Here is a 25385-nt window from a genome sequence, read left to right as displayed (position 1 = left end):
GAGAAGAAGCTAGCAGTTTCAAATTCTTCCTTGTTATCACAAACCTTAGTTTAAACACAGTTCGCCAAAGTTAAGATTTAATGGGTAGTTCTATAAAAGCAGGTCTTCTGCTCACCCACAGCCATTAAAGAAGGGGAGGGGCTCACCATAGCTTATGCACATAGCAGAAAACCATGGTTTCCCATTACATCTGAATCAAGCTTAAGTGTGTTCGTTATATGATGGCTCTTGTGCGGGAGATGCAGTTGATTAATACTGTTCTATAAACAGTTCTCTCTGGGCCAATAAAGTCTAATAATAATAATAATTAATAATCATAAATTATTTATACCCCGCCCATCTGGCTGGGTTTACCCAACCACTCTGAGCAGCTTCCAACAAAATATTAAAATACAAAACAGGCATACGGTTTGTATCTAAGGTGGCAGTTTCCTCTGTTTTGTGCTATATGCCATTGCTGTTTTCTGACATTCTCTATTTTCTCTTTTTAGAAGTCGAACTGATCCAGTGAGTGGAACTTCAAAAGCAGTATGTAAAAACACAATATCACACTTTTTTCCTTCTACACATTCACTTAATGTTTTTAAAGTAATGTAGCAATAAAATACTTTTCTAAATATTAATTTACATTGATTTCTCACAGAGAACCATTTATATTGTAAATACAATGTATTTTGAATCAGTATAGCAAAATTAAGCAATGCAGATCATTTTAATGTGAATATTGACACTTGTGCAAAGTGACGCACTGTATTGCATATTGAATGCAAGATTATTTCCTGTATGACTATGTGTTGTACAGATACTGTATGATCATTTATAGATCATGTAAGATAAGGGTTTCACTGCTAAACGTGATTACCTTGTTCAACATCTGTGTGTCTCTAGTTAGTAGCTATATGTTTGTATAGGTTGTTGTGTGCCTTTTTGTTTTCTTGAAATAAAAACATTTGGAGTGTATCTTTTTTTGCCACTATTGCATTGTATCACCTAGGCTTTGTTCTAAGTATTTCCCTTTATGGTTTTTGAAAACGTCAAAAACCACATTAGTGTTAAACTTGTTTTTTTTTTTTCCTTTTAACTTGGGGTTCAGGCACATGTTAAAACATCAAGAGCAGTTTTATGCAGCTATAAATGTGCCCTGTCATACACAGTCTTTGCACACGACTTCCAATAGCAATAAGAATTTTTTAAAAACCATCTAGAACTGGTATCCTGCACTTGCTTCTGTTTTTTTGTGAGCAAGCACATAATTTAAATTTGTCACAGTAGTCAACATACAGGAAACATATTTTGGCATAACAACCCAGCTGCAAGTCCTGCTACCTTTTTAAGAAACCTTTCCAGTTGAGGATAACTTGCCTTACTTCTTTCCTCTTCACCAGACAAATTCCCTAATGTTATTTTATATTAGATAAACTCTGAAATTGAATACTCTAGTAAATCCTTCTGTAGCATACCATTGTTTGTGTATGATAACATTGGCAGCATTTTTGTTTGATTCTGGTGTATTAATTTTAGCTGGTACTAACACATATTCTGTTCAGTATGGTTTTGCTTAATTTAAGATACTGCAAACCTAGTTCTAATTATTTTTCAGCTTGGCATATCTTGCGTGTACTTGTTTAAGTGTAGCTGGCTTTCTTTTTAGAAGAACGAAACCCAAAAAGTTATTTTGTGGATTTACTGGTCTTGGTGACCAGTGAGAATATTGATGAAATCATGGTTAACTAGAAATGTTTGGTCTTTGTGTAGCCTTTCAAAAATGTTAAACCATAGGCTGCATTTGACAACTCGTCATACATGTTTTAAAACTGCTTCCCATTTATAGTGACCCAATGACTGCTGTAATACATAATATAGTGGATTTGTGTAAGCTACACTTACCTAATTCTTTTTTCATGAGCAGTCCTTTTCTTTGCTAGTATGTATATAAACACGACTATATGTTCGTAAATAAAGTTCAACATTCATTTAGAATATTGTGTTCCCTGGCATGTCTATTATACATCTGGGTAGTTCTTGTAGTTTGATCAAATGTTTTTTAATGTGTTTTTTTAAAGCAGGCTTGCAAACAGGTCCACAGAATTTACTAGCCTACAAACTTTTATCCATATTGTAACTTATTTGCGTTCTAAAGTGGGGGTGATGGGTGTATACTTTTTAAAGCTTCCCTGTTGTAAGTACCTGGAGGTGATTACTACTTCCTGGCCTAGAGGGTGGCTGTTTAAAGCCTGCTTTAAAGCTAAGGCGGAACACTTAGTTCCTTTACATAATTCATCTGCTATGCTGTCTTGCCCAGATGTCAACTGAGAATTCAAAAGAAAATTCTTTTTGGAAATAGGTCTTTCCAATTCTGTGTGAAGTGTTCAGTGCTCTGGGAAACTTGGTCTAGATGGTGGGGAGGAGACTTCAGTGCTTCCATGTGATATGTGACAAAGCGAAAAACTCTGTAGGTTGAGCTTGGCACTGAGCCCAGCTTGGCACTGGGCGAGAGTAGTATAGAGTGCAGGTTTCTGTAGTCAAAAAAAGTCAACATGTTCTGAATTGTCAAGAATTCCTCAAAGTAGTACTTCTTTGATTGTTGTCTTAGTATCCAAAAAGTATAGCATCTTTTTGGGTGGGCTTTCTGCATCTAATATAGACTGCTAATGTTCTTGACAAGGCCTCCACAAGTCAGGTTTCCTAAGAAGGCAAGGTGTCCCACACACAGATTCCCTCTCCTGTGTTGCAAATAACTTGGGATCTAGGAAGTTGTGAACTCACTCATGTACAGGGCTGGATCTAACATGATCCTTAGTGCCATGGCTCTGGGGTTTTCTTAGCTCTTTGTGGCACTCTGAGTTCATTGTAGGGCATGGGTTTGACTGGGTGTGAAATGTGAATCAGCCGTTTGTGGCCATGCAAAGGAATGGAAATCGGGACGGACAGAAATCTCAACTGGAATTGATGACTTTTAAGAGCAAAGAGTTTAGCATTAAAGGAATAAGAGCAGCCAGAGGACTTCCAACTACTAGGAGACCCAAAATTCACTTGCTTTTGGTATTTTAGAGGCCAGGATGCAGTGTGTTCCCTTGTCCCTATACTCTTAAGCAATGCTTTGCTTGTAATCTGTTCAGTGCTTTCCACGGGAAATATTACCTCTGTGCCCATGTTCCATAACTTGCTTCATATGGCTGCAGCTGCTTACAGTAAATAACACTTGATGAGCTGTTACGCTCTTCAGTTTACCTGCTCAGCCTGTTACCACACACAAAAATAACTGCCATGATACAGGTTGTGAACTCATTTTCTTGAAAAGGCTGCCTTTAGAAAGCTGTGTTTGAGTTTACTGCTTTAATTAAATTGCTGCATAGTTCAAGCTACAAAAAATGTTAGTAGTCAGATAGCTCTGATTGTGATTGGTGGGACATTATGGAGGTGAGGTCATTGCAAATATCACTGCGTTGGCTGAGGCTGGCCACCCAGCTTTAGGAATGGTGACCAGGATCCACTCTTAATGATGTCCCAAGTGTAGTGCTGGTGGGGTTGAATGGCAGCTATTCACTTGAGCAGGAGAAAGTAAAGGGGTACCCTCATAACTTTGGGCAAAGTGTGAAACCTATTGACTCGAGCATGTTCTTCCATCCTGCCAAACAGAGTCCTACAGAACTCCATAGAGGCAAGCTTATTTCTTTTTCAGGGTTAGCTTCTATCTGCCTAACCCTATGTTTTACTGTCCCCCTTTTAGGCAGACAGTATTGTAACACTAGTCACAAACACCTGAAATGTTGGGAGTTAGAAGGGAAATGTGTGTTTTATTATCTTAACATAAATCCATTTTTCTTCTTCAGCAACTTTTTGCATTACACTTGAAGACCATAAAACAATGCTAGTGTTTTACGATGTTATATTTCTGATTGCTTTCACTTCAGAGCTACCTGTAGGCACTACTTAAAATGTGTCTTAAAACTTAACGTTGAATGTTGTATCCTAGGATTAGCCTCTCAAAAATGTGGCTTTATTTACTTGGCGCCAGGCATGTAAGCGCTTGAGACCCAATCCTGGTACCTTCAAGCAAGATACCACCATGAGAAGCAATACATGTTTTCATTGAAATTGTTTTCTAAAGTAGTAGCTAGAGTCCTATTCCTTATGTCACAAGAACATAACTTAGCTCATTAGCTCATTACTGTATTTCTGGTATTGAATGCCGCCTTATTCCAAAGTTAGTTTGAATGCAGCCTTTGCCAACCTGTTGGACTCTGGATGTTTTGGACCACAACTCCCATCAGCCCTTGCATGCACAAGTCTTTGGGATGCTGAGGCTGATGCACACCAAAGCATCTGGAGTGCACCAGGTTAGTGAAGGTTACTGCTCTACTGTAAATGAAAGAAAGTTGATCTACACAATCTGGTTTAACACTCATGGCACCTCCAACAAAATAAAATCTTTTGCTTTAGGGGGCTTCAGTTCATTTTCTGAGCAGCATCCCAAGACTTGTCACAGCACTGAAGTCTGATTTCTTGCTATATTATGCCATTTCTCTTAAATGGACAGTAGCTGTAGTTTAGCCCAGTGCTAGAAATCAAGTTCCTGAACTGATCCCTGGACTTCTGAAAATATTTGCCATTACTGATTTAGATATTACAAACAAAATTCTTTAAATGTTACCTCTTTATTTCAATAGTTTCCATTAAAAATGTAATTTGAGAATCATATAAATATTTTAAGCACTTAATTCCAACACTTTTCCTGCCACAGAGCATTTAATTAGTACGCTGTTGCTATCGACATTGGCTTTTTTGAGTTAAGCATTAACAAGTTTCCAGAGGCTTGAAATCTGCCAGTTTTATATTTTTTTAATATAGGAAAATATTTGGCTATTTTGTGCGACTGCTTTGTGGAACCTACTGCAGCATGCTATTACATGCAGAATGAAGATTTTTAACTATTGAAAAAGCAATTTATTTTTATTGTGAAAAAATGTAGGCTTGTTTATGTTGATCTCTGAACATAAGCCTGGTGAGTTGATTCCATTGAGTGAGTGCAGCATTAGTTGCTCTCCTGTGAAACTGAATATTATGTATACCTGACTGCACAAACTGTACAGACAATGATATGTTTTGGCCAAAGGCTTCATTACTTTGAAAAAATGCCTCTCTGTAGGACTAGATATTAATAACACAGTAGAGGCTAAATATTTTGCTTCATTTTGATTGTGGAACTTGAATGTGTGTTTAATTTTTTATGAACAGATTGATGACTCTTCTGCATCTATTTCTCTGGCCCAGCTTACAAAGGTATATATACATATATTCTTGTCAAATATAGCCAAATAAATTGTTGCTTGCTTGGTATTTTCAATGTTTTTATGCTGTGATCCTTATCTGGTTAATTTCTGTTACTGGTGCAAAGCAATTTTAGTAAAAAGTACCGAGCCTAAACATTGAAAATGTGTGTATATTTATTGATAACTATCCTGTAAAGAGTAGTTCCCAGTATGGGAAGATAGAAGGGGAGTCCCTTATCAGCCTCAACATAATGTTGCCGTTTTACTCATCTTCAAGACACAAAGAAGAAGCACCTCCGAAGCTGTTTTATCGTTTCTTTCATACGTTCCATTAATTTTGCATTGGAAAAATAGCACAAAGAAGAATTTTAATACTTTGGCTATTTATGGACTCCTAGGATTTCTCGGTGTGACAGCCAAAATAGAAGTATTTCCCTATCACATGGACACTTTACATGATAATTTTGGGATTCTGCATTCAAAGCCAGTGATAGTGCAATAATTTGCATAAAATTTGATAAAAGTTGTACACTTGTAGTGTATGCAGTGGGCAGCAGCTATGCAACTAATTTGTTTGAACACAGACTGTGTAAATGTAACTGTTTATAGGAATATACCAATGTGTATGTGTGGCATATTAGCAAATGTGACCTTCTGAAACTGTTGTATCTGCCTTGTTTTGCTATGAAACTGCTTGCATTTTCTGCTCAATAATGTGTAACTTTGTCTGGGAAAGCACTAGTGATAACGCTCATCAAGTAAATTAGCTGCTCTTTAAAATGCCTATTAAGCAGTGTTACCTAATACATTTGTGTTCCCTTTGTGAATAAAGACTGAAGTTATGTGTTTCCAAGAAAAACTTTATCTAGTAAAGTTGGGAAACTCTGAAGTGCATTTGCAAATACAAAATTTAAGTCAAGCAAGGTAGCTTTAGTTTGGTTTCCATTAGTGCTGTCCTTAAATTTGTCCTCAGTTCTGTAAGCTCATGTCAAGTTCTATTTTTATTGAGGTGTGAAAAAATGTCCAAGAGGTATACAAGTTACAGAGAACTTAAGTATTTCTGACTATTTTGTAATATAAAGTAGTTGAAAACTGTTACTTGCTTTAAAACCTCTTCAATGCACAGAGTCTTTGCATAGAGGAAATGTGTTTAACAGTTTTCTGTTTTATTCCTATTATGTATTAAATGCCATATTTGAATTTTGGTCTATTCCTACTAATGTTTTGTGCTATTGGATGTGTTCTGTAAAACTGTTTGGGTTCAAACAAATTAGCTCAGTATTTGTAAAATAGTCTTCTGTAAATGTGAACAATTTAATAGTTGTTAATCTGGAATGTTAAGAAAAAAAATATGTATTTTAATCAACTGTTTAATAAAATGTTGAAACTAGTTGGTTGCTTTTGTGGATGAATGTATAAAGTATGTGTGGCTGATCTGAATGTTAAGTGATTGAATATCTGAACAGTTAGTAAACCAGTCCCTTAGACCCTGCTTGTATCTGTTTATAGAGTGTAATGAACCATCCTAACAGGTACCAAGTTTCTGGAAACATTAGCTCAATAAGGGAGCCTCACATTTAGGGCTTGCACCTTAAGGGTAGTGTTATCTTGAAAGTTGTGTTTCCAAAACATTTTGTGCTGTCTTTAATTCCAGTTGGGGAAAATTATTTTGTCTGAATATTTTTGTGCGTTGGTGCGATATAGTTTTTTGGATACATTCAGTTGCACTCAGGCATTTTCCTTTTAAAGACATCTGAAAGGGAATAACAAGCCCATTTCCCAAGTTTTTAAAGGTGGTCTAGCTGGGCTTCTGAACCCTCAGATTTCAGGATGACATTGTCCTTTTAAATATTTTAAGCATAAATAATGCATAGCATTATATAGCAAATTGAGCCAGTAGTGAACAGCATCACTTTACAAAAGGAAACAGCTCAATGCCTTTTATCTTGTAAGTATTACAGAAGGCATCTTTCAGAACACTTAACTCCAGACCATTTAAATTTATCACGGCAAACTGGAGCAGTTACACAAGCCATTACATAAGATACAAACTGCACCTAAGGTTTAGTTAGAATGCCCCAGCAGAGTTTTTTATCTTTTCATTTTAGGTTAGCAAGTACACAAACATCATGTAACGGCATAAGGACTCCCTGGAACATCTTCAAGACAATCTGATATTAAAGAGCTGTTTTTGAGGCAACTTTCAGTTAGCTTTGTGCTGCTCTTTACAGGATTGGATGAGTGGTGTTTGTCTTTGACTGGATGGACTTAAATGTGTTTCTAATGTGTGTGTCAAATGATTACCTATTGAACAGACCGCCAATCTGGCTGAAGCCAATGCTTCCGAAGAAGATAAAATTAAAGCTATGATGTCACAGTCTGGCCACGAATATGATCCAATCAAGTAAGTCTTCAGCATGCCACAAACCAATTTTTTTAAAAGCTAACTTTGGAAAAAATTACAGATTTACTATCTTCTTAATTAAAGCAAAACAGCAAAGAAATACACTTCTCTTCTTACACCTTTTTAGTTACATGAAGAAACCCCTGGGTCCGCCTCCGCCAACATACACTTGCTTTCGTTGTGGAAAAGCTGGCCATTACATAAAGAACTGCCCGACCAATGGGGTAAGGGACTGTGGAATGGAAGTTTTGATTAGTGTTAACTTGTTTATCTTTATTTTTATAGACCTCCATTAAACCTGTAGCAAGAAAATGAAAGTTTTATTCCTTGGTTTATTGTATATGGGGGAGTGTAATATCCTGCTAAGTCCTTCTTTCTCTCCACTTTCAGATTGTGTCTGTCTCTTCAATGATCCATTTGGTAGTGCCACCTTGTATTTGTATCACTGACTCCAGTAACGCAAGATCAGTGGGGTATAGGGAGGGCTACCTGTCATGGATTATTATTGTGGGGCACTGCTCACTATGAAAAGTAGTTTCTTAATGATAGCTTACAGTAAACATTCTAAGAGCAGTAGACAATTTTGTTCAATTCTTTCATGCTTCAAATGAGATGTGACTGACTTAAATAGCATCCTTGGTGAAGCTGCAAAGTTCATGTCATGTGCCTGAACAATGTTGTTTCAACACAAGCCAAGAAGCTTAGTTAAATTTGGGCAGGGGTTCTGTTTGGAGAAGCTGTTGAATCTTTCTCTTATAGCTTAGAGAGATCTTTTGTGTTTTTTACCCCTTCGATAGGACAAAAACTTCGAGTCTGTTCCCAGGATTAAAAAGAGCACAGGAATTCCCCGAAGTTTCATGATGGAGGTGCAGGACCCTAATACCAAGGGTGCCATGCTCACAAACACAGGGAAATATGCCATCCCAACTATTGATGCGTAAGTATGCAGGTCTTTAGAACCTTTAGAACAGAAATGTTGTCTCTAACGTTCAATATTCCTAGCTAGAGCTTTGCAACTAGGGAATCTTATTTATTGTAAGCAGCATATTTGTAAAAAACAAAAAAACAAAATAAAAATGTCATAATAAGAAATAATTGTGAATGTTTGTGACAGTTCATTTATGGCATCAGACAATGTCTTCAGCATCAGACAAAAACATTGCTTTTCATAAACACCTCCAGAAACACCTGGTTTTACCATTTTGCTTCTGTAGTAGAGGGAAAGCCTCCTGTTTATTGATTTCTCCTGGAACTATTCTCTTTGATAATTCTGGTTTGATTCTGTCCTCCAGTGTTTTGGTTTGAAATTGTAAACTGCTTGAGTTCATTGAATATAAGGCAGGATGTTGTTAGAATATAGTATTTATTTGACTAGGCCTGTGACTTGGGTCAAATCCACACCATAAACATTACTTCTATCCACAAACTGTAGCTTGTTAAGAGTGCTGGGAATTGTAGTGTTGAGTTCTTTGGGCAGAAAGGTGGGACACAAGTGGAATAAATAATAATAAATATTAAACACATATATTTAATGCTTAACATCATGTATTGTCTCACCTTTTTAAGACCAAGATGTGTGTCTGTGTTTTCAGTGCTGCTTATGCTATAGGAAAGAAAGAGAAGCCCCCTTTCCTGCCAGAGGAGCCATCGTCTTCCTCAGAAGAAGATGACCCTATTCCAGATGAGCTTTTGTGTCTGATTTGCAAAGATATAATGACTGATGCTGTGGTCATTCCCTGCTGTGGAAACAGCTACTGTGATGAATGTGAGTTCCATGAACTGGCTTGTGTGTCTGAATGTGATGGGAGAAGAGCAAGGCTGATTGGGTTTTCCCACCTCTAGCGTTACCTGAGAAGGAGAATAGAAGGGTTGCTTTTACTTTAAAGTGTTGGGTACTTACTTGCACCTGGACTGCTTCATTACTTTTTTTAAGAGGCAGGAACTGGACTGGGGTTTTTAAACCAAAATTTTTACTCTTCCTTTGACCCACAGAATTCTACTTTTTCCTTAAGTTCATTGGTGTTTTGGGTATATGATACACTCTAAGATTTGGATGATGGACTCAAGGGCATCCTGATCAAATTTGCAGATGACACCAAACTGGGAGGGGTGGCTAACACCCCAGAGGACAGGATCACACTTCAAAACGACCTTGACAGATTAGAGAACTGGGCCAAAACAAACAAGATGAATTTTAACAGGGAGAAATGTAAAGTATTGCACTTGGGCAAAAAAAATGAGAGGCACAAATACAAGATGGGTGACACCTGGCTTGAGAGCAGTACATGTGAAAAGGATCTAGGAGTCTTGGTTGACCACAAACTTGACATGAGCCAACAGTGTGACGCGGCAGCTAAAAAAGCCAATGCAATTCTGGGCTGCATCAATAGGAGTATTGCATCTAGATCAAGGGAAGTAATAGTGCCACTGTATTCTGCTCTGGTCAGACCTCACCTGGAGTACTGTGTCCAGTTCTGGGCACCACAGTTCAAGAAGGACACTGACAAACTGGAACGTGTCCAGAGGAGGGCAACCAAAATGGTCAAAGGCCTGGAAACGATGCCTTATGAAGAACGGCTAAGGGAGCTGGGCATGTTTAGCCTGGAGAAGAGGAGGTTAAGGGGTGATATGATAGCCATGTTCAAATATATAAAAGGATGTCACATAGAGGAGGGAGAAAGGTTGTTTTCTGCTGCTCTAGAGAAGCGGACACGGAGCAATGGTTCCAAACTACAAGAAAAAAGATTCCACCTAAACATTAGGAAGAACTTCCTGACAGTAAGAGCTGTTCGACAGTGGAATTTGCTGCCAAGGAGTGTGGTGGAGTCTCCTTCTTTGGAGGTCTTTAAGCAGAGGCTTGACAACCATATGTCAGGAGTGCTCTGATGGTGTTTCCTGCTTGGCAGGGGGTTGGACTCGATGGCCCTTGTGGTCTCTTCCAACTCTATGATTATATGATTCTATATCAAAAGCCCATTCCACAGTAACTCAAAAGTGGCTTTTTTAGTGTAGTTGCACCTGTTCTATGGAACAACATCCCTCTTGAGATAAGACAAGAGCTGGCTATCTGCACTCTTTTGAAACAGTTGAAGACGTTTTTGGTCTGCAAGGCTCTGCCATGGGTGCTTATTTTGTGTGGTTTTCAATTTCATCCACTATTATTTTCTGTAGATTATAGCTGTTTTGTACATCATCTTGATGTACAAAAGAAGGCAATTAATAATAATATTCATAATAAAAAAGCTGAAACTGTTGTCTTGCTTAAATTCTGACCTGGAATGCTTTATAAAACAAGGACATTCCTTTTCAGGCATTGGAGTTTCCCTCTGCACCTCCATGCCTCTAGAAGGACAACCACCCACCCCCTTCTGGAGCAGTGGCTTTTCAGGAGGCATATGGGACTGCAGTGGGTGTACATCTTTGGGACATGCCCTTTGGATCCCAAAGTTGCTACTAGATTTCTGTACTGATCTACTATTTTGTGGCCTTTGCAATGTCCTTTTAGTTACAGCACATCCACATTTAGAAGTCTTCTGGCATTTGTTGTTGTTTGCAGTCTTAGTAGCTGTGCTAGTACATGTGTATCATTGAGCAGAGTATGAAGATTTATATAACAGTTACATATTTCACATGGCATTGAAAAATCATTCACAGGTATCAGAACATCGCTGCTAGAATCGGAGGAACATACCTGCCCAAATTGTCATCAGACAGATGTTTCTCCTGATGCGTTAATTGCCAACAAATTTTTACGCCAGGTAACTTGAGATCTATCTGTATCCAGTTCTGCATGCCTGAGTGTACATCTCTTTCCCCCTTATTCTTACTGATCCACTGTGTTGGCCCGGATGAGAAGGGGTGGGAGTTAAGCTGGTTTGGTCCCTCTGTGACCTGCCACCCAAGAAATTGACCCACATGCTGTGTCCCTTCCTGCAGTAAAGGTATTTTTATGACCTCACCAGGCCTGATACCAAGTAGCACAGATGTTTTAATGCAATCTTAGGGAAGCTTTGATATGCTTAATCATTTCTCTTGACTGGTGATTTTTCTTCTCTAGGCTGTAAATAACTTCAAAAACGAAACTGGCTACACAAAAAGACTTCGCAAACAGGCCCAGCCACCTAGACCGGTAGTTCAGCGGAATGTGCCTTCATTACAAAGGCCAACAGGTTCCAGGCAGCAGGATCCCCTCATAATTCCAGCCACTTCTGCTCCTCTTCATACACCTGCATCCCTCACCTTGTCATCAGCTCCTGGCCAATCAGTATCTTCAACAGCCACGTTGTCAGTCAGCCATTCTGCCACCACATCTGCTAGTGAGGTCTCTGCACCAATGTCCCTGGCAATTCATGCTGACAAGCCAGAAGGACCTTTCCGGTAGGTCGATTTGTAGAAAGAGGCCACTAGATTGACAGCTTGGCTTCGCTTTTATACTGTCCTGGGCTCTGGTGGTGTTGTGTCTAACCATTTGTATGCCTATCTCCCTGGAAGGATTGACTGCCAGTTCTTGAGTGTGTTTGTATGTCTTAGTAACTTTTCTAAGGCTGGCAGTGAGTTTTCAAGTTACATGGGGTTCTTAGAAATCAAATCCAAAGTAAGGTATTTCAAGCCCAATGCTTGCTTTTGGCCTGTTAAAATTGAGTGTTCTTATGGGAGGGAAATGATGCTTATATGTTTTAATGAGTTGCTACATTGTTTTGAATTTCATGCAGTCTCCAGGGATTGATTGATATTGCTATGCTTGTATCACATTTTGCCTTTTAAGATTTTAAGTTTGAAATCTTAAAAGACAAAGTGAGCTAGGTGAAGCTGTGAGAATATCCTAGTGAATTTCAAGAATTTCTCCTTTGGGTGCTGCAAGCATCCAAGAAAGCAATAATCACTCTTTATCTGTATTATTTGATTAAATTTCAAACTACAATGTTCTCATCGGCCGTCAGCTCAATTCAGGTAGTCCTCAAGAGCCATGCCATGCTATAAATTGCCAATTTGGATATCACAGCAAACTGATTAACTTTAAACAGGAAATGGAGAATGGGAGGCAGGGCAGGAGGGATCTGGTGAATCCATAGCATGTCAGTTCTCCTGAAACCATGGCTTGGAAGGTTCTCCGGAGCCTATCCACACCACATGAGGCAGATTAACATCTCATTGAAAAACTTAGTCATAGCACAGTTCCTTTCTGATATATGCACCTCATCTGTTTAACCACAAAACACTTTCTTCATAGAGAGGTTCTCCCAACCATTTAATTATGTCTGTTGATTTGTTTTGCCTGCCCTTCCCCACCTTTTTAAAGTATTGTGAATATGACTACCTCCAGGGTCTGCAGAATGACTTTGTAGCACCCAGTCTCTCATTTTCAGTCTCTTGCCTAGTAGTTCCTAACCTTGAATTTGCCTCTTTCACTGCAGTGAGGGCGATGGTATTGGACCAGCTGCTGCTATAGTGACTGCCTCAGAACACTCAAAGCCACCTTCCACACTGTCAATTAATACTGTGATGGAGGAGAAGGTAAGCTTTGTTTTGGAACTAAACTTGTTTGCACATTTTAGCAGCATCACAGTCTAATTCTGTTCCTCTTCCTTTCTGCAGGGCTATCAGGTTCCTGTGCTTGGGCAGCCAGCTTTGCCAGGACAGCTGGGCTGTCATGGGCATTCAATACCCACCATGGGTAAGTGGTACAACTTTGCTCTTGGCTATTTTTTGCAATAGGCCTGCCATCTACATTTAATAACCACTTCTTCCCCTTTTCAACATAGGTCAGCCGATGAGAACTAATCCTGTTCGCTCTGCAGGCAATAGGTCAGGCTGGGAGCCGTAAGTATACCTCCAAAACATATTTTTTGTATCTTAGGTAGTAAGTTTAGAACATGATAAGCATATTAAACAGCTTGATATGCATAGAGAGGCTTTTTTAAAAGTTGCTGGTTAAAGGATCTAGTTTGGTATCGAGCAACACTCTAACCTCACTCCATTTTTTAAAGTGTCAAACTGTTATCGGGATCCGGGGACACCTTTAAAGTCCTAGATTAGAAATAAATATGATTGATTTCAAAATAACTCCAGTTTATTATAAAAAATAATATTTATCGATACTGCATTCCAGAAAAATAGAGCTGTATCCAACGAAGACATTGCATGATTGAAACAACTTCTGCTTGTGCAGTGGACCTTCTCCTCCTGCTGCAGCCCAACCCCCGAATCTACTCTGGGGGTTCCCCAATACCCTATGGCAGCTTTGGGGAAAGATGTTGGGGGCGCTTGTGAGGAGGAGAGAGAGAGGGAAGTTCCGTTTCACAAGTGGAAGTTATTCAACTCAACACAGTTGAATACAAACTCTTATCTAGTCCAAAAGCTATTGGGGATACATTGAACCCCACAATGTCTATTCAAATTGCTCATTGAGCTATTGGTAAGCCCTAGAGGAGAAAACAGAAGAGATGCATAAATGAAATACTGAACTTTTAACAGAAGAGAAGATGAACTAGAACCCAAGCAAGGCCTAGTAGGTTTTTTCTTACAAATGATAAATCAGTGTTGAAAGCCAGCTTAGAGGAGAATTAACTGCTTAAGAGAAGATTCATTCCTGTGATTTAGTGGACCCCTGCAATACTTTGTTCTGGGGCTTTGTACACACAGGAATGTGCAGAAAAACTGGACAGAAGATGTACTCCAATGCGCTGAACACTAAAGTTATTTTACCTATCCTGTTTTGATAAGTCGCTGGGGATAGAATAGGCCCCAGTTAGTGAGTAGTTTCACTTTCCCATTCATTTCAACAGGGTAAATCAGCCTCTGACAACTTAGTAAATTAACAATTTTAAAAATAATTGAAAGGAGGCAGGGAGCAAAATGAGATGTTACAGGACAACTGACTCCATAATTGCTGAGGAATATGTGGAGTAGGTTTGCAAAACATTTTACAGCATATTTGCAGCAGTTGCTGGTACCAACATCAACATCATTAGCTGCCATTGGGCTAAAATAGGTAGTTTTTAGCACAGGGTGAGGGCCGGGGTTTCAAATTGCCAGGCAGCAGAATTTAGATTGCTTGAAGGCACCCTCAAGTTTTTGAATTGCAAGCCATAGGCAGAGGGTAGAGAAATCCAAATCCTGACAGGTCTGTATTAGACATACTGTGCTAGGTATCCTTTTTTAACATCTACAAAATGCCAGTGTACAAAAGAAATGCAGTTGTGATGGGGATGCTGGATGGCAGGCATTTAAAACAGCAGCAGTAGCAGATTAACTATAATGTTCATGAAAGGCTTGGAGGAGGAAAACTGTGGTAAGTGTTCTGTGTGACAGGGAGGGCTCTTGGGAGGATCTGTTGAGCCGGAAGTGCTGAGGGGGAGCAAAAGAACAGTTTAGACTGGGTAGGCTGTAAGACTGAGGATGGGCAGTTACTGCAGAGGGGTGCTATCCATTTCACATTTCTCTCTTGAGAACAAGGGGCAAGTGTAACACTCAGTGACAACGTGTTTTTGGGTTTCTTTAGAAGTTCAAACCGAGGACGCCCGCATAGTGACCGTACACAAAGGACTCAGGCCCCAACACTGCCAGCATCAACACCAGTCTTTGTGCCCGTGCCTCCTCCTCCCCTGTATCCTCCTCCTCCTCCCCATGCACTTCCTCTTCCACCGGGGGTACCTCCACCACAGTTTCCTCCTCAGTTTCCACCTGGTCAGCCTCCACCTGCTGGGTACACTGTCCCCCCTCCGGGATACCCCCCAGCTCCAGCAAACATATCAACACCTTGGGTACCAACACCAGTACCAACGGCTCATTCAAATGCCATCCCAACGACACAAGCACCTCCTCTCTCTAGGGAGGAGTTTTACAGAGAACAGCGGAGACTTAAAGAGGAGTAAGTATTTGGCTCTGAATGAAGTTCCGTTATATTTCATTCTTCTGTTTCCGTAGAATATCAGACTGCAAAATTATGCTAAAAATGCGTCTGCCGTAAGCAAAAATGACATATAACGTGAGATTTCAAATGTTGGTTTTCACCAATAAAAATAATCCTTCAGATCTCAAACCCAGAAAACTGTAATTCTAACAAAATGCCATGAAGCATCTCTTGGAAACCTGCGTTGCTTTTTGCTTTGTTGTAGCATGTTCACATCTCAGTTGCATGCAGAGTCCTTTTTTGAGTGGTGTGGTTCTCTTAATGCCGCCTTTAACATTGCCCAATGACCTGACATCACGATCTCTCACTTTTGACAGGGAAAAGAAAAAGTCAAAGCTTGATGAGTTTACAAATGATTTTGCTAAGGAACTGATGGAATATAAAAAAATCCAGAAGGAACGCAGGCGCTCTTATTCCCGGTAATTGTTTTTATTGTGCCTGTATAGATGAGCCGGAACAAAATCCCCCGTTCTTTTCACCTTGCAGATCCCCTATTCAGTCCCTGGCATCATATCTAGTTTTTGGGTCTTATGTAGTACAGAGATGGGGAAAGATGCTGCCACTCAGTGTCAATGGTACTGGGCAAGGTGGGCTAAAAGTCAGACATAGCATGGCTTATTACAGGTACAGGGAACCTCTGGCCCTCCAGATAATGCTGAAGTACATCTCCCATCAGCCCCTCAGCAAGCATAACCAGTGGCCAAGGATGATGGGTGTTGGAGTTCAGCAATATCTGGAGGGCCAACGGTTCCCCAAACCTGGCTTACTATGTTCATAGGCATTTTTCCTATGAAGACTAATGCAGGATACAGATTTGCATCTGTTGCCCTACATTTCAACCTTGATGCTAACTGCAGGCAATGTTATACAACTTCTTTTCCCCAATATTCAGAGGAACAACATGCTCTGAATTTGCTAAGGCTTTGAAAGAAATATTGTTTTGGATTTTTAAGGGTTAAATAGTTCCTGGGCTATTTTGAGAATGCACACAAAATGTCCAGTAGTAGCTTTCTGTGAAAGTAAACTCTGAAATAAAGGCTAATGATTGTCTGCAGACCAAATAATTTCTGGATACTCTGTTAGCTAGTCACATAGTGCATGAAAATGTTTCCCAAAGAGGAGCTGTCACCATCAGCTGGTGAATTGCTTCTTAAATATTGGGTGTACAAAAGCAATTTGTGATAACTTATTTGGTGCAGAGTGAGGAGTTATTCTTCATTGACAATAGTGATAATAGTAAAGCTGTAAAAGTCCCACTGAGCTTGAATGAGTTGTTAGGGGTGCCCAGAAGAGCTCTGTGCATTGTCTCCTTCTAGGTATCTGCAGTGACTGCTTCATAACAGATTCTGTGACAAAAAAGGGAATGCTCTTCACTGTGGTTGTGCCACATAATTTGTACAAAAGTGAAGAGGCTACAGTTACACATCTTTCCTTCCCCCACCCCCTTTGCTTTGTTTCTTAAGGTCCAAATCGCCATACAGTGCATCTTCATACTCAAGAAGTTCCTATACGTACTCCAAGTCCCGATCTGGCTCATCCCGTTCTCGATCCTATTCTCGCTCATTCAGCCGTTCCCATTCCCGCTCCTACTCACGATCTCCTCCATACCCACGGAGGGGCAGGGGGAAGAGTCGGAACTACCGTTCCAGGTCAAGATCCCACGGCTATCACCGCTCAAGATCCAGGTCACCCCCCTACAGAAGGTATCATTCTCGATCGAGGTCTCCAGTTTACAGAGGCCAGTCCCCAAACAAGCGCCCTGTTCAGCAGGCAGAAGGGGAAAGGGAATACTTCGGCCGATACCGAGAAATTCCACCTTACGACATGAAAGCGTACTATGGCAGATCCGTGGATATGAGAGACCCATTTGAGAAAGAGAGATTCCGGGAGTGGGAGACCTACCGGGAGTGGTACGAGAAATACTACAAGGGCTACACAGCTGGAGCCCAGCCCAGGCCTTTGCTTAACAGGGAGAACTTCTCCCCAGAGCGCTTTGGTCCTCCTGGCCCTAGGCGAGAGAATTCCCCATACGTTCGGGGCCGTAGAGACGATTACCCTGGAGGGCTGGGCCATCGGAATCGGAATGTAGGTACTGGCTACTCTGAGAAGCTTCCAAGTAGAGAAGGCCATGGCATGAAAGAGGTGGCCAAACTGAAAGACAAGGAGGTTGAGATCCCACCAGGAGACGGGAAGGGAAACAAACACAAGAAGCACCGCAAGAGAAGGAAGGGGGACGAGGGCGAAGGCTTCCCCAATGCTGACCTGTTGGAAGGCTCGCGGAGGCCACGGGATCCTGCCCCTGGGGAAGAGGGCAGCAAGCCTGACCCACTCTTCATGCTCCCAAGCAGGGATGATGCTACTCCTGTCCGAGATGAGCCAATGGAAGCAGATTCCGTTGCCTACAAACCCACTTCTGACAAGGAGAGGAAAGAGAAGCCAAAGGCAAAAGCCGAGAAGACAAAGCGAAAAGCAGAAGGCCCTGCCACTACCAAGAAAGAGGTGCAAGTGAAGCCAGCTAAAGCACCCCAAGAGAAAGTGGATGCAGATCGTGAAAAATCCCCCCGGGCAGAACCTCCTGTGAAAAAAGCCAAGGAGGAGTTGCCAAAGGCTGATCCTATTAAGTCAGTGTCCTCTCAGAAAGATGAGAAGGCACTTGGTACGCCACGCAAGGTTCATCTCCGAAGCTCAAAAGAGCATCCAGAAACCAGATCAACCAAGGAGGAGAAGGCCAAGAAAGATCCCTCCAAGGAAGTCAAGCAGGAGAAGCAATCAAGTAAGGAGGAGAAGTCAAAGAAACCTGTGGACAAGAACAAGCCTGTGGATGCAAAGCCAGAGAAAAGGAAAAGGAAAGCCGAGGAAAAAGGAGACAAAGATCACGAAACGCCGTCATTAAAAATGTCCAAACCTGACATTGTAGAGTTGAAACCGTTGCCAAAGGGGAAAACTGAGCCAGAGGGTGAAAAAGCAGAGAGGACCCCTGAAAAGGACAAAGCTGTTCTGCCAGTTGCTCCTCCAAAAAAGATTAAGCTGAACCGAGAAACTGGCAAGAAGATTGCCAGTGTTGAAAATGTCCCCCCAGTGAAGGAGGCTCCAGCCGAGAAGCCTGAGCCACCCCCCAGCAGCAAAGGGAAACAAGAGAAGGCGAAAGGGAAGCTGAGGAGGAAAGCCGCAGCTGCTGATGGATCTGGTCTGACGCTGGTTGATTATACCAGGTACCTCCTGATTAAAACTTAAAAATTAATTTCACTTCCTGTCCATGTCATGTTGAGTACTGCCTCCTTTCTTAGGCTTTGATTTGGCCTCTCTTAAACCCATGTGGGAGTAAAAGATAAGTAGCTGACATTGGCTGGTCTGGATCTTTCGTCCTATGGACAAGGCAGATCAATCCCTCTGATATAGATCAGTTGCCCTCCAGTCCCAAGCAGTCCAGATGGAGTCATGGCCTTTTAATTTCCCTTCTAGCATGAGGTTTTTTATGAAGCAATTTGCCCACCTTTCCTTGATGCAGATCTGGGCTGTGTCGGTTATTTTGTGCCTGTGGCTAGGTAAAGTGCACTTGCCATTAGCCCTTGGTAGCCCATTGGAAATCTCACTTCAGCATTTTCCATTGAGGGAAAGGAATCACTGCCTGATGTGGCTTACTAGTGTTAATTTATCAGTGCTACTCTGTGATCTGTGGGTGAGGGGGCCTTTCAGAGTTCCTCAGTTGCCCTGGAGGCCCATCCCCCCCCCCCCGTCGTCATACCCACCTGTCACTTAATATCATTTGATGTCAGGTGTGCAAAGTGCCTTCATGACAGGTGGGGAAAATAGCCTAATCGGCTGTGTCAGGCAATTATTATTTTCCCTTGGTGGAAAATGCTAAAATAAGACCTGCAAGGGTTCACCCAGGCTTGATGGGAAGGTTACATCTGGATTTGGATCCACTCAGGAGCTCCTGATTGAAGTTCCCAAGCAGACCTGATGTCTGCTGAAAGCAGCACAGTTTTATATTCCATGCCAAATTCAAAGAAACAATTGGGAGCCTCTGCAAGAACCACTTGCATTTGGCACTGAGTGCCCACTATGCTACTTTTGGCCAGGTTAGATCCACTCCAGTAGATCTGATCTGGCAGCACGGCTTGGATTCCTTGCCGCATTTTAATGACATTGAATGCATGGCACGCTCGCAAAAGAACAATCCCACCTGCCAAGCGTGGCCTGCAGAAGGTTTGCCATAGCTGAATCCAGCCCACTGTGTCAGTGAGGTTCCCTATGCCTTTTGTTGTCAAACAGAAATCTCTTGAGTCACGACAGCCCCTCTCTAAAGTGTAGGCTGTGAAGAATTAAGGCTTGGTTACTAAGTTTAGTTTTCTGTAGTGGGAAAATGCACATGTTGCCTGGAAAGGGGGCTGGGACTCTGGCCCCCTACGTTCCTGGGGGGAAAAATAAACCCCAGGCCAGTTTCTTGATGCAAGGGCTGTTTTCTATGTGAAAATAAAATAGTAAAGTGGGGCTTTTAGCCCTGCAAAAAAATGAATATCCCCACAATCTAAATTTGGAATTAAATTATGCTGCATTGATGTTTTCCTTAATAGGCTGTCTTTGGTTTTTCCTTCCTTAGCGCCAGCTCTGCTGGAGGAAGCCCTGTGAGAAAGTCAGAAGATAAGCTGGACATGAAGCGAACTGTCATCAAGACCATGGAAGAGTACAACAATGACATAACAGCCCCTGCCGAAGATGTCATCATCATGATCCAAGTTCCTCAGTCCAAGTGGGATAAAGACGATTTTGACTCTGAGGAGGAAGAAGAGGAGGAGGACGTTAAATCTGTGCAAGTTCCCTCTGCAGCTGGGAAGCCCTCGAGTGTCATCAAGAATGTCAGTACAAAGCCATCCAACTCCCTCAAACACAGTGAAAAGGATCCTGAAAGTTCACAGCCTGAGTCCAAAAACTCCAAAACAGTGTTATTGTCCAATGAGAAAGGGAAACTCAAAGAGAGGGATCACATTGCATCTGACAAAGACTCTTCTGAGAAAAGGAAGAGTGGCACTCAACAGGAGAAGGAGCGCTCCGAACGCAGTGCTGAACAAGGCAATGCAAAGAACTGCTCTTCTAACTCTTCCAAAGAGGCCAGGTCTTCAGATAAACATGAAGCTGCCCATGGGTCCTCTGGGAAGGATTTCACTCCTAACTGGGACAAAAAGTCTGACTATGACAGCAGCAGTAGCAGAGACTATTCTGGTTCCAAGCGAAGAGAGGAAAGGAGCGACCTGGCACGGAAAAGGGTCTCTCCTCCTCGCAGCCGTGATTCTGCCACCTCTGGACAAAAAAACAAGGCCAGGGATGAGCGAACAGAGCAGCCCAAAAAGGAGGCTGGGGACTCAAAGCGAGGCAGTTACAGCCCTCCGAGGGACCGGAGGCCAAATGACCACAAAGCTGCTTACGACTCCAGGCATTCTGCAGAACAACACAAGTCCCAGGAGAGAAGTTCGGGCAAGGAAAGAGAGAAACGCCCGTCCTCTGAGACTACCTGGAGCAACAAGGAGAGGGTGGCAGGTGGGAACAAGTCCTTGCACCGGCGCTGCTCACCAGAGGCAAGAGAGCCAGGGACAACGGTGCCGAATGACAAGGGCACCACCAAGCCAAAGCCTCTGTCCAGCCACTCTGCCCGCCTCTCGTCTGACCCAACGAGGGAGACCGACGAAGCAGCTTTTGTCCCAGACTACAATGAGAGTGACAGCGACAGCAACGTCTCTACAAAGCAAGAGGACTCCCCTGGAAGAGCCACCCGGGAGGGGAAGGATAAGGCCCCTGAGAACAGTAAGCCCAAGGAAGGAGCGGTGGGGGCAGCAGTCTTGGCTCCCCCAGTTGGCGGGAGCCAGAGCAGCCCCAGCATCAGCCGCAGCCAGAGCCCTTCTGAGAGCCAAGGCCGGAGCCGCAGCAGCAGCGCCAGCTCGGCCGACAGCCAGGACAGCAAGAAGAAGCGGAAGAAGAAGGACAAGAAGAAGCACAAGAAGCACAAAAAGCATAAGAAGCACAAGAAGCACGGCGGGACAGAGTCGGAGGCAGAGCGGAGCCAAAAACACAAACACAAGAAGAAGAAGTCGAAGAAGAACAAGGAGAAGGAGAAAGGAGACGACCAAAAAGCTAAGGCAGCCCCCCTCTAGGGCGGAGGACGGGGCAGGGGGTGAACCGACCTACAGAGGGACTGAGTCGCCTGTGTGAAATTTTGTTATAATGTAAACAAACGAGAGCCTTGTAAATAATGCCATGACGGGCCCTGTGCTGCACTTACTCAATTGCTGCTTGATTTGATTTTTACATCAGAGCTTTATAAAGTGAACATTTTGTACAGACTTGTGAGTTGTGACCATGTGATATGGGGGAGGGAGGTGGGTTTTTTATTTATTTTTATTTTTATTTGGGGGGGCTCTTTTAACCACCATTAAAATAGTTTGGGTGGTGTTTACTGTACTGTGAAAAAATTCACACTTAATTTTTTTTTTTTTTTTAATTGCCTGTCAGGAAAAAGAAAAGGGCTGATACCGGTTCTAAAATATCAGCCAGAGGACTTGTGGAATGCATTACAGCCCTGTTCTGTTACTTTTGGATTACAATAAAAAAAGAATTCATTAAACTTTATAATCAATGTGTTAGATTTGCAGCATCAGCTTTAATCAGGCAAGGAAGGGAAGGTGACCCTCACCTTCCCAATGAGCTCTACCCTTCATGAGAAATTGTCTGTCTCCGACAGAACCTATTGGTTTAACACAGAGAATGTTAAACTGGAGGGTGGGTGGCTAGGAAGCTCTGTGAGCATTAATCTTTGAAGGCAGTCAAGTTCGCTCTTCCATGTAGAGTACTTGGACTAGTAAATGCATCATCCTAGGAGGCTGCATGCTTAAAGCAGCACTCCTCAAGCCTGTGGGGGTGGGCTCCCTTTGGGGACCTGAACACAATGTGTGACCCCCTTGCCATTGGACCCATATTGGTCCACATTTTGATGCATAGTGAGGATGATGGTTGGGGTAAACTGGTTTAAATAGAAGCTTGGCTTTCCAACCTGGCTGATTCAAGGTTACATGACAGCCAGCAATAATTGCCTCAGGCAGGATTCCAGACTGCCACAGGGCCCTTTAGCTTGGTGAGTAACAACCCAAACCCTATGCTCTGCTAAGCAGCCAGAACAGGTGGCTGGGGCTCGTTCTGTGCAGCTAGCCAGCATTGGCTCCTGCCAGCAATTTGGGAGATTCATTTCAGCCTTTCATTGTCGGCACTGTCAGTTGTCAGTTCTGTCAGACTTAAGATTTTTGGAGGGGAAATTGTTTTTTTGAAATTGGCATGTTTTATTGCCTCAAAAGGTTAAACACCAAGTAAGGAGTTCCTGTTTATAATAAGAAAAATATATATCCTGCAGCATTAAATTACAATGCTAGATTTCTAATGCCTCAAAATTTCAGGTAAAATCATGGAATGGTGCTGTCAGTTGAACATGAAATTTTCTCTGACACTTTGGAGAGTGGGTGCTGCATTGCTCCTGCTCTCCTCAGTGGGCCAAAGAAAGTCCTAATATTCCTCCATGGGGTTAGAGCAAGCAGACAAAAAGGTACAACCCTAACTTAGCTGTTTCACATTAATACTTGGCTGTGATTTCCTCCATTTTCCTAGCACTACACATGGTTGCAAAGTGGTCACTGGGAGTTTCCACAAGAAGTATTAAACAAAAGAGGAGCTTGCTGGATCAGGCCAGTGGCCCATCCAGTCCAGTGGATCCCATCCATCCAGTCCACTATTCTCACAGTGGCTAACCAGTTGCCTCTGTGGGAAGCCCACAAGCAAGACCTGAGTGCAACACCTCTTTCCCCAATTGCATTTTCTAGCACCTGCCATTACTGCCTCTAATAGTGTAGGTAGCACAGACCCCTTGTGACTTGTAGCCATTGATAGCTGCCTTCTCTGTGAATATGTCTAGATCACCTTTAAAGCCACTGAGGTTGGTGGCCATCACTAATAATAATAATAATAATAATAAATTTTATTTATATCCCGCCCTCCCCAGCCGAAGCCGGGCTCAGGGCGGCTAACAACAATCAACAATCAAACAATCACTAGTTCTTACGGGAGCAAATTGACATAGGTAGACACTGTTCTGTGAAAGGCTGTTCAAATATGGACTCTAGCACTTCTGCCGCAGGTGATCTAGATATAATTCACAGAGGAGAATACGGCTATCAATGGTTACAAAGGGTGTGTGCTACCTCCACTATTTGAGGCAGTAATGAGCACAGAATAGAGGTGAAACACTTCCTTTTTTTGATACGTACGCTGTGATCCTGTTACTGCAGCCTCAGCTATCATTAACATTTCTGAAAGACTTTTCACATGTACCGCTCCCAAGTCAGGACTCCCTCATCCTTAGCTGTGGCCTGTTGGCTTTGCTAATAAAGTTTTGATCTGATCTGACTCCCTCATCCAACTTACAGTTGTGACTTTGGTGCCGAAACACAAGGCTACCTTTCATCTCTGGAATTTCATCTCAGTTTTAGCACAGCTTTCCAACCTTCCAAGTTCATTTTCATCCTTGATTTTGTCTTTGGTGGTTCCCCTCACAACTTTGTGTCATTTGCAGATTTCATGAGCTCCCGTATGCCTTTGCCACCACAAATTCATAAATACATTTACCAGCTCGGGACCTAGGCCAGAGCCTCGTGGTGTTCCAGATGAAACAGCTCTCCAGGTGGATGTAAGCCATTAATGGGTACTCTGGTGCTGTTGTTCAACCAGCTGCAGATCCACCTAACAGTAGCATCATCCTGCCCATACTTTAACCATTGGTCAAAAATATTATCATGAGAAAATTTATCATATGCTGTTTTGCAACCAAGTTATACTGTCTACCACATTTCCATGAACTAAGTTAGTAGCTGAGATAAAACTGATTTGGCATGTCTTGTCCTTCAGATAGACCCTCACTGGTTTAGTAATAAAACTTCATTTCCCACATTTTGAAGGGGCAGGTATACGTTTTTTTCTCCCATATCAGTTTTGTCCTAACAGTCAGGTTACGTTTGAACCTGGGTATATGAAATTCGGGGTTCCACTCACATTTCAACACCACCATGAGCAATTCAACCAAGGCTGTTGGAGAAGCCCAATAATGCTTCAGAACATACTGGGGTATCTGTTAAGTTGGCTGCTTATAGATATTCACTTAAGTGGGGCTTCTTAAAAGTGGCATCCCATTATGCTGAGGACTACAACCCTCTTCAACAACAACTCTCTGGTTCAGTGTTTTGGATTTGGTTCCTCCCTATCTGAGATGCTCAGCATGTTAACAGTTTTTCATTTAGCTGAGCCTTTTAATTTCCCCATTAAGGGATCTCAGTTCTGCATGCTGCCTTGATTAAGGAGAGGGAAATTGCCATTTATAGACTACCATTTATGTTGACTTTAAAACTTGGGTATTTTGCGCAATACTGGAGAACTGCATCTCTCTCAAACGGACGGTCCTTAGAATCATGGAACAATGCCTCCTTCGACCACTTCAAGGGCCACCACATTCTCAATATGGCAAGAAGAGAGCCATTGGAAGCAAGAATTGGACTTCCCTGCAGACAGAGTGTTGGGTGGGCTGGAGAGGAGCTGTCTTATTCAGACAGGCTCCCCCATGTACAGGAAGGCAAGGAAGAGGCTGCTTAGTAGGTGTGAGTTTACAGGTTCATCTCTTCCCCTTGCCCCAACTTTCTAATTACACAGGGTACTTGGCTATTCCTCTGTAGTTAATGATGGGAAATGGGCCTTCTTTGGGGAACCT

General features: G+C 42.2%; 1 protein-coding gene across 5 annotated transcripts in view; it reads left to right on the top strand.

Annotated features, from left to right (window-relative positions):
* RBBP6 (RB binding protein 6, ubiquitin ligase) overlaps nucleotides 1-22216 on the top strand; it is a gene marked incomplete at its 3' end in the record, with an annotated part of 30591 nt that extends 8375 nt beyond the window's left edge. Inside the window, exons 3-17 of one of the 5 annotated variants that reach the window (XM_081840613.1) lie at nucleotides 492-528; nucleotides 5239-5283; nucleotides 7589-7677; nucleotides 7805-7901; nucleotides 8475-8614; nucleotides 9270-9442; nucleotides 11332-11435; nucleotides 11735-12054; nucleotides 13092-13191; nucleotides 13273-13351; nucleotides 13440-13497; nucleotides 15179-15547; nucleotides 15907-16008; nucleotides 17053-18801; nucleotides 20193-22216. In XM_081840613.1, the coding sequence (XP_081696739.1) occupies nucleotides 492-528; nucleotides 5239-5283; nucleotides 7589-7677; nucleotides 7805-7901; nucleotides 8475-8614; nucleotides 9270-9442; nucleotides 11332-11435; nucleotides 11735-12054; nucleotides 13092-13191; nucleotides 13273-13351; nucleotides 13440-13497; nucleotides 15179-15547; nucleotides 15907-16008; nucleotides 17053-18801; nucleotides 20193-21738 (5008 nt within the window). Of the gene's footprint in view, nucleotides 1-491; nucleotides 1981-5238; nucleotides 5284-7588; nucleotides 7678-7804; nucleotides 7902-8474; nucleotides 8615-9269; nucleotides 9443-11331; nucleotides 11436-11734; nucleotides 12055-13091; nucleotides 13192-13272; nucleotides 13352-13439; nucleotides 13498-15178; nucleotides 15552-15906; nucleotides 16009-17052; nucleotides 18802-20192 lie in introns of those variants that run through there. The other 4 variants (XM_081840614.1, XM_081840615.1, XM_081840616.1 and 1 more) reach the window with 4 other exon arrangements.
* Nucleotides 22217-25385: the final 3169 nt, after the last annotated feature.

Source organism: Podarcis erhardii (assembly GCF_964252035.2).
Source record: "Podarcis erhardii genome assembly, chromosome: 14".
NCBI lineage: Eukaryota > Metazoa > Chordata > Lepidosauria > Squamata > Lacertidae > Podarcis > Podarcis erhardii.
This window is presented reverse-complemented; position numbering and strand designations above follow the sequence as displayed.